The sequence below is a fragment of the Rhyacophila brunnea genome, unplaced genomic scaffold (genome assembly GCF_057557595.1).
Source record: "Rhyacophila brunnea isolate RB1 unplaced genomic scaffold, BYU_Rbru_1.0 scaffold_10, whole genome shotgun sequence".
NCBI lineage: Eukaryota > Metazoa > Arthropoda > Insecta > Trichoptera > Rhyacophilidae > Rhyacophila > Rhyacophila brunnea.
In genome coordinates, this window is record NW_028232752.1 from 26,266,680 (window position 1) to 26,276,247 (window position 9,568).

At 35.2% G+C, this 9,568-nt stretch overlaps 1 protein-coding gene across 1 annotated transcript; it reads right to left on the reverse strand.

Moving 5' to 3' along the window:
- Nucleotides 1-6,631: 6,631 nt before the first annotated feature.
- Nucleotides 6,632-8,902, reverse strand: LOC147079030 (RNA polymerase-associated protein CTR9 homolog). Its single transcript, XM_085955718.1, has 3 exons — nucleotides 8,687-8,902; nucleotides 8,226-8,470; nucleotides 6,632-6,653 (listed from the first exon to the last, which is right to left on the reverse strand). Exons 1-3 carry the CDS (start codon nucleotides 8,900-8,902, stop codon nucleotides 6,632-6,634), a joined length of 483 nt encoding a protein of 160 aa, XP_085811844.1.
- Between the last annotated feature and the right edge of the window lie 666 nt (nucleotides 8,903-9,568).

The following is a 9,568-nucleotide window of genomic DNA, read 5'->3' on the forward strand; positions in this document are numbered from 1 at the left end:
TTAACCTTAGCGATAGGTTGGGGGCCTGCTTCAGGATGTTTTTGCAGTTTGTCTGCAGCTGACTGTCGCCAGTCTGTCTCCTTAGGTCTTGTGACAATAAATATCAAATTAATGTTCCCATTGAATCTAATAAAATTGGAACAATAATAATTACTGTCTGCAATGCTCTACAAACAACGCATCATTTTTTGATCAATCGATTATTGAATGTCACCGCCTACTACACAATGCTCATTGTTTCCATCAAAGTGCACGCTCGACAAAAAGCGTTTACGTCAAGAGAATTTCACTGGAGTGGGGGAAGAACAAAAATTCGCTGGGAGGAAAGCGACTAATGGGTAGGTATAACATTTTCGAGTAAATTGTAATATTTTGTAATTTTCCTTGGGTCAATTCACTCTATTCTATACACTCATAGGCGATGCCATACCAGGACGATGACATCACGTGGCTAGCCAAAATTATTGACGTCATTTTGGTATTATACCTGCGCGCCACATGTCAGGTGAAATTTTTTGTTGCTGTTTGTTTTCATACTAAAATGTCGCTTTCGAGCTGTGTGCGGAGGTACATTAAATTACATGTGTTTTGTGAATAGGAACAAAATCACATCAACATATTCGACGTGTTGCAGATTGTCAGTTGGTCTGTCAAACATCGACTCTGACAAATTTAGCAATCGGTTCGCTAAACTTATGGTAGAGGGGCATTCTGTGCACGGATTCGGCGAGATGCTTATATACAAAATCTCCATGAACGCAATTATACGTTTTGCACGCCATCTGGCGAAAATCGCATTCGAAAATTTTGGATGAACAGGGTATTGAGTAATGACTTATGAACGGGAAAACAGGACGGTGAAAAATACCATTGTGACTGGAAAGGTGCAATAAGAGGAATGACAAAGGGTCAATAAGATTAAAAGGTAATGCCGCAGATGCCCGCATGAAATTTTATGATTTTCTTTTTAGACCAAACCAAACCTAACCTACCCCAACCTAATATAATCTATAACCTAATGTGTGATCAGATGCATCAAAATGTATGAACATTTTAAATCAACAATTATTGGATCGAAAAGCATCTGCGCTGACAGAAAAAAGTATTTAATATATTTGTCCAAGTCAGGCATCTGCGGCACAATTACCGATTAAAAAACTCCACCAAATCGAAAGGTAGTGTGAGTATTTGCTTAACATCGATTGCAATGTGGCCTGCTGTTCGCAGTAAATAAAGATTTTTGATTATTTCGTTCATGTTGCTGTTAATATTTTTTTCAATATGAAACAATCGTCATTTTCTATAAACAGTTTACGACCACATTGTTTTCAAAAACTATAGGTTAGCAATAACTAGTACTACGATCGAAATTTACAGTTTCATATTGCGGCCTGAATATACCTAGATGGCTGAGCGCAAGAATGCAAATCGCTACGCCCGATCGCCAGTCGCAACCTTATAAAAGTAGATTTTATACAGAATATTACTTAAAATATTTGCTGTATAAACGTATATTACGTAGTCAACAATTTATTGTTTTTACATTTCATTGATTGTTTGACCATCAGATGGGTAAGCAGCACATTGCATAGAAAGCCTTGCGGCATAGATAGCAGTGGTGAACGGTGAAGGTAGGCTGTTAAGAACTGCCATAAATGGTGCACATTAAGCTTTGTCAGTCATGGATATTTTTTTCATTGAAATAAGATATATATAGAATATATGGTGTTGGGTTAGTTTTTAAAATTCAATTAAACCTTGCGAAAACAAGTCTTTTACAGGTTAACATCCACATAGACTTTTTTGGAATACACTTTTTTATCAGAAATTGCTCCATGAGATTTATAGGCTATCCATGGAATTAGCAAAACCGAATGGTTTATGACGGTCTCACCTTACGCCGGAACCGTTTATTGCCGCAATAAAACTTGTCGAGTGTTCACTGACTTGTCTTCGGCTTTGTATACTCGGTTGCCGCGGTGTTCTATTATGCTCACAGTATGCTGCATTCAAATAACGGTGTTTGTATATGCACGTCTATGTAAAACAAGTATTCCTTATATTAAAACAGAAACATATTTTTTCTCTATGGTCAGTTTTTGATGTCTATGTGCACTTAACTGTCAAACAAACGATATTTTTTCACATTTTGCCGCTAGGTAGCCCTAGTAGTCCACATATTTTGAACTCGCTATTCAATGACATTAATGTCATTGTCGCTATTACATAATTTTATATTATTTCTTTTATTTTTCGATTAATACTATGTACATTATGGCCGGATAATCCGAATGCCGAATAAACGTTATTAAAAATAAATATAATCATTACAATATAAACAAATGAAAGGAAATGGTTACCTATCGTGATAGTATGCCTACCTACCCTATAATTATTATGCATAAATCGATTCCAGCATGATGTGAATTGTGTTGTTAAAAATATTGTATTATATTTATTTGATTTTCATGAATCTGCGCTAGATTAGCTTCATCTACGAAAGCAAAGTTTAGTACATATAAATAAAGCATTCATGATTGAATAAAATGAAGCACCAATTATAGGATCAATTGTAAAATAGATAATACCATTAGACAATAATCAAAATAATTCACTGAATCATAATGAAATACGGAAGAAAACAAGTACCTAGGTATGACAATTATCAACAAACGCGGGCTGTCAGTTGATCTGTCAAACATCGACTCTGACAAATTTAGCAATCGGTTCGCTCAACTTATGGTAGAGGGGCATTCGGTGTACGGATTCGGCGAGATGTTTATATACAAAATTTGGATGAACGCAATTATACGGGCGTATTATATACCTGGCGTAAAATCGCATTCGAAAATTTTGGATGAACACCCTATTAGTCGATCACCCTTGTCTTATAGATACACATATTTCGGACCATGAATTGGGTCCACAATATGGCTGCTGCTTTCTATAAAGACGTGCTTGGTGAATTGTGAATCTGTTTTGGATAAATTGATGTGTCTATAACTATTATTCCGCCTGCGTGACCTAGATAAACTGTTTTACAAGTTTCACAATGCAGATAATAAACACCTCTTCTCTGAAGTGTATATTGATCTATCTAGTATCAACAATTCAATTTCAATTTATTGTTTAAACATATTGTGGACATTACAAATTATAAGTTTAAGACGTTCACAACATGACATTTATAAACAATGAAATATAAAACAGTATTATTTAAATAAGATAGGTAGGTACAAGGAAGTACACCAGATGAGTTAAGCAGACCCTATTTTAAGAATTTATAAAACAACGTCCACCTATACTCATCCTCACGTAGGTGGAATATATCAACACCCGAAGCAATTTCGTTGACTATAGTTATCGCCCTTTCAATTGGCATTACCAGTGGCAGGTTGGTTCTGCACCTTGGGAGAATGAACAACTGATGGTCTCTATTTCTAAGATAGTTATCAGGGACACACAGGTCAACACTGCCCAGAATGGCAGAGTTCTCATTTATACCTCGTATAAGTCGAAAAAAATACGTAGATAAATAAAGATTCCTTCTAAATTGCAGACTGCAGTATGTAAGCATGCCTAAGAGAAAGTTAGTTGGATAAAGCCACGGATAGTATCCATATAACCTCAAGTAAAGGAGTCTCAAGAATTTCTTCTGAACCCTCTCCACCATAAGGCCATACTTCAACTGATGCGGTGCCCAAACAATAGACCCACTCTCAAGTCTGCTTCGAACTAAAGAATTAAATAAAAGTTTTAATACCGTAACATCCAAAAAGACCCGGGAAGTACGCATGACAAAGCCCAACATTTTAAGCGCCTTGTTACAAATGGTAACTATATGGCTAATAAATGTCAGTTTACTCTCAAACGTAATGCCAAGATCCCTTACAGATGATATTCGTGACAGAACTCTGCCATGCATCGAGTATTGGAAAAACAACACTTTTGAGGCTCTGGTAAATGACAAAAGATTGCATTTATCAATATTGAATTGTAGTTTGTTACGCCAATATTATCTATATCAAGTTGGAGCTGACGACAATCGTCCAAGGTGACAACTTCCAAAAAGAGTTTCAAGTCATCAGCGAACAATAAAAACATAGCATTTTTTATTACCAATGCTGTCATTTATAAAAATCGTGAACAGCAACGGTCCTAAGTTTGAGCCCTGAGGGACACCAGAAAATGTGTAAAAGGTCTGTGACTGATAAAGGCCGTACGATACGTATTGTTGACGGTTCCTAAAATAACTCCCGAATAGCTTCAAAAATCGATCCGACAATCCGGTAAGTTGGAGTTTTTCCATCAGGATGTCATGATCGACTTTGTCAAATGCTTTCGAGAAGTCATTGTAAGAACAGTCAACCCGGTGGCCTCTATCCAGTTCCGATGACACATAATCGGTAAATACCATCAGGTTAGTTTCCGTTGATCGGCCTGCTCTAAATCCATGCTGTTCATTTATTATAAATGACTCAATTTTTGGAGAAATCATGTTGTGCATGATCATCTCAAGAACTTTTGCTGGTGCAGAGAGAACAGCTACCGGCCTGTAATTCTCCACTGATGACTCTGTACCACTCTTATGGATTGGAGTAACCTTCGACATCTTCCACGTTTCCGGAAAGATACCTGTCTCCATTGTAAGATTATATATATATGCAAGTGGGCCTTTGAAATCAACACACCCCTTTAAAAAAAATCTAGGGACGTTATCAGGTCCCAAAGAGCGAGTATTTTTTAGTTTTTTAATAAATTTTAACACATCACTCCCATCAACTGGAAAAATATCAATGGACTGGACACTGCATGATGGCCGTCTCGACGTGAAGCCAACATCCAAATAAGGAATACTACTTGTGTAGACAGACCTAAGGTGACCAGCAAATGCTTCTGCCACTCCATGTCCGGTCACCTCTTCGCCTTTCCTTGGGATTTTCACGAATGCAATCTTCTACCGATTCCATATATGTTCGATAGGCCTTTCGAACAACGCGTTGACCATGCTCAGCCTTCCAAGCTTTGTGATAGCAATGCTTGATCTGAATGTCCCCAATAATCTCCCGAGAAAACCACCTCGGGTATCGCCTTCCACCACGACATGGCGACCTCCTTGAAAAACATTCATCAAACACATTATATACAGTATTATAAAAGAATTGTACCGCCTCATTTACATTACAAACGATGAAACAAAGACAGATGACAAAATGACTAAGATGGTTATACATAATTATTATATCTTTAAAAATGAAAGTTTATGTCTTGTATATTAATAAAAAATGGGATGATATAACTGCAAATCAGACTGCTCTAATTAAATCCAAGATTCGATGTCATCTGGGAATTGATCAGTGACTTTCTCGGATGTGCACGAGCAACATCTCGTTAAGATTGAAAGGTAGATGTAGCGTTTAATACGTAGGGTATAATATGTGGCGTATAATACGTATTACGTAATAATATGTAGGGATCCAAGAATCTCGTAGTTGTTTGGTTGAGCCTTTATGACATTTTGAAACATTGGGAAGCCCAGTGAAGGAATAATTGTTGAATACAATAAAACAACTTAATATATTTATACATTGGCTTTGGATGAATTATTTGAATTCGCCCACCTACAGTATTGACAACAATAATTACAACATTATATAGACTAGAACATAAATTTCAGTCCTCATACTTGATAAAAAAACTCAGCAATAAAGTTGGATGGCAAAATTTAAAAGTGGTCACGATCCTCAGCCATGAGTGAACGACCAAGAAGAAGGATGTATGTGGCAGTAAAGAATTATGGACCGAGAAAAATGGAGGAAGCTAAGGGAGGTCTTCATCCAACTGTAGATCGACCCCGGCTGATGATGATGACTTGATAAAAAACTTATTGTGTGAACAAAACAATTATTGTAAAGCAATTTTCTTAAGTGGTGAATACCAGGTCATATTCTATTATATACAAATTTTGATTCATAGATAGCATAAGGATCTCTTCGAATTTTCGTATTGACATACTAGTACTTTTTAATAGTTTAAATTAAATTATAGTTTCTTCAAGATTTAACAATGAAACATTCATCAATCTTCCATACATAACTCGAAACAGATTCAGAAACAAACCTAATTGATAAAAATGTTTAAACACGACATGGGAATCAACCCTAGATCTATCACATGCCAGCTGAGTCAGCTTGAGAAGATCCAAGATTTTTCGAATGGGTATTTTAATGAGGCTGTTCCAAGTTTAATATTATCAATGAAGACTGTTACATTCTTAAATCACGTGTATTATTTAGGAATATCAACTGTTGAGCTGTGGACCCAATAGGTTGAGCAAACCATCATCTATTTCTTGTAAAAAATATCTGTTATGAGACCTCTTCGTGAGGCAGCCGAGATCCACATCGGATTGTAGGGCCAGTAAAAAATATATTTTAAACTGTACGCCTATACAAATATGATATAAAATATACATACATTCTCTGAATCCCCTCAATAAAATAATATACATCTGCTCGAGGCCAAAATGGGGCAGGACAAATGCAGAAAGCGCAAACTGCGTAGCCTGGTCGCGGTCTCTCGTGCAAGTTAGTAACAGCTCTCCACACACAACCCCTGATTCTCTGTGTTGTTATTGGACTTGGATTGTAATCCTGAAAACAAATTACAAAACAACTGAATGAACTGAACTGAGAAAAATTTTCACCCTGCTGAATTAAGCGGATAGACAAGGTTCTTGAATTGCTATTATGATTACTAGATAGATGGAGCAATGAGATCTTTTTAAAATTTATGTAGACAGGATTTTATTCTTTTCCTCATAAATTTCATTTCATACTCATGTGATATATGAAATTTATATCATAATATTTACATTAAGTATGTAATTTTATTAATCAGACATAATTATAGGTTCATATAATTTCTTCATGTTTTCTTTACAGAGACTTAACGGCCCACATGCTCAGCGTAGGTCAAAATGGAGCTTTTATGGTATATTCAGACCATAATCCTGGACATTCCTTAAACGTTTTAGATAATCTATTTATATAATTTTGAAGCCTTATCATCCTTTATATTTATTTTAAAAATTTGATGACTGCATAAAGTATTTTTATTACATAAAATAGTATTTTTTTAAACTTTTCGCTCTAATGTTTTAGAATATAGTCATATTTCGGTACATCCATGTGCAGTGGTATTAATATTTTTTAGATTCATTAATTTTTAAACGCATTTACAAAACCATTAGTAAAATTAATGTTAACATTATATAGTGACATATTTACGATAAAAAATTATATTTAATAATCTTTGTGATCCCAAATTTAACAAAAATAAGGCATTTTATTATTAAAAAATTGGCACGATTAACACATTTCAAGATAATTCTAAAGATACTAATTATAAGCTATGTCTTTGACCATTCAAATGTGATAAACATTCTACGAATAATGTTTGCTTTATAATAATTATTGACCTAAGAATAAGGTACTATTTTTTGAAATACGCCATTTCTATTGGCATTTCCCAGTGGTTAAGCTACAACATACGGCCGTAGCCATAAATTGACAAATGATAAATGAAGTAGGGAGTAAGATCATGGTAATGCGCGTGTTTGAACATGTACCGATTTAAAAAAAAAAAAAAAAATTCGGTTAGGTTAGATTGTGGTTGTGGCTTAGCCACTGGGAAATGCCAATAGAAATGGCGTATTTCAAAATAATACTACCTTATTCTTAGGTCAATAATTATTATAAAGCAAACATTATTCGTAGAATGTTTATCAGTTGTGTAATTCATGCGCACTAGAAATCGTATCTGTGGATGATCAGGGTTAAATTATTGTTACACTATAATGGTTTTTCATTGGAAAAAATATTTTAAATATAAAACATTTTTTTTATGAGAAATGGATGTTAGCCACTTGCATTACCAATTGGATCCAGAGTCATGAGTCATGACTATTTAGAATTTGAATATAAGATAGATAATGCAAAATTGCACTTGGCACATGGCATTCATTCGTAAATCAACAAAACATGAGAATTAATGGATCTTTGATGAAATATGCAAACTCCATTTTGAAAAATTCTAGATATTCATTTTAACTGAATATTTAAACTATTATATTGAATTATTTTAAATGAGAGATGAGTATATTCTCATTTCACAGATTGACGTTTGCTGTGAAAAATATTTAAAACAATGTAAGTATCCCAAACCTTGCTTTATCCTGATTATTTAGCTTCGTGAAGCAATGGCCCATGCCGAAACGGAGACGGAGAACAGCCAGGCTGTTGGGGTTGGTTCTCAGAGTTTCCCTGTAGAAGCCGAGAGCGCTGCGGTAGTCTTTTTTATTGAAAGCGATGTACACTTTCCATTCAACACAAAATTGAATCACACATCCGCAGTCCACCACTTTATTACCCTCCAACAAGCACAAGTCTGCTCGGCCCAAAAGATGATTCTGCAAAAAACAAATGCAGATGTAGGTACAGCATTTTCACCGGTAAAGTACGTTTGGCTGTTGTATAATGAAAAATCAGTTGTTTTCATTTTGTTTTTCCAAGTCATGTTGTGAATGGATTGAAATTGTAAAGTTCACTTCATATTACTAAATATAAATAAATTTGAACAAAATTTGACTAGGTTGAATAAAATAGATAATGAAAGTGGGTCTTACATGATCGTACTTGATGATTTTGTCGGCAGTGGTGTATAGGTTTGTGGCTTTGGTGGACAGATCCCGTTTCATGTTTTTATTCTTTTCATGGTTAGCTTCCTGCACGCAGTATGCGGCGAGCATGTCCAGGCACCGCATCTGATCTTTCTCCGAGTTAGAATAATCGATGTTGGCTGCGGTTGGTGCGGCCCGCATCCAAGATTTTGATGAAGTCATTAGTTCTTTTTGTTTACATACGGCACCTGTATAGAATACAAACATTTATATGAGAATACGCAATTTGAAAAAATAAAAGGACCCTCGCAATCGATGCTAATAGTAATCAAGATCCAACAGGGTCCCATCCATTCATTCAAACATCATTCTCTGGACATAAAAATGTGGATAAATGTGGGTGAAAAATTAACCCTGCCTACATCGCAATAAGGGTAATTGTTGTATTAACAACATTTTTTTCCAAAACGCTTATATATATATTATATTGTAGTAAGTAGTTAAATATTAACTTTACCCACATTGCAAAAAAAGGATTATTCAAGATTTTTGAAAGATGTCTTTGACCTATTCTGCAAAACTTGCCCACTTTAATATTGTGATTTTGTATGAAACGGTGTATTATCATGGTACTTATCATCAATGTATACAAACGAGTAAGTTTTAATACCCGCTCGGTTATTGTAACTTGGTTTCTATGGGGCACTATTTCTTTCAAAAAGTTTGAAACGTCATATGATGAGCAAGGTCTTTTTTCATTGAGGCATGACCATAATAGATTAAATTGGACTAGAAATCATGCATTCTTGCACGCCTATCGAGGTATCGGGAAGATTCTACAGGTGTCACTCTTAGCACAGCTATGAAAAACGCCCAACGTTCGGTACA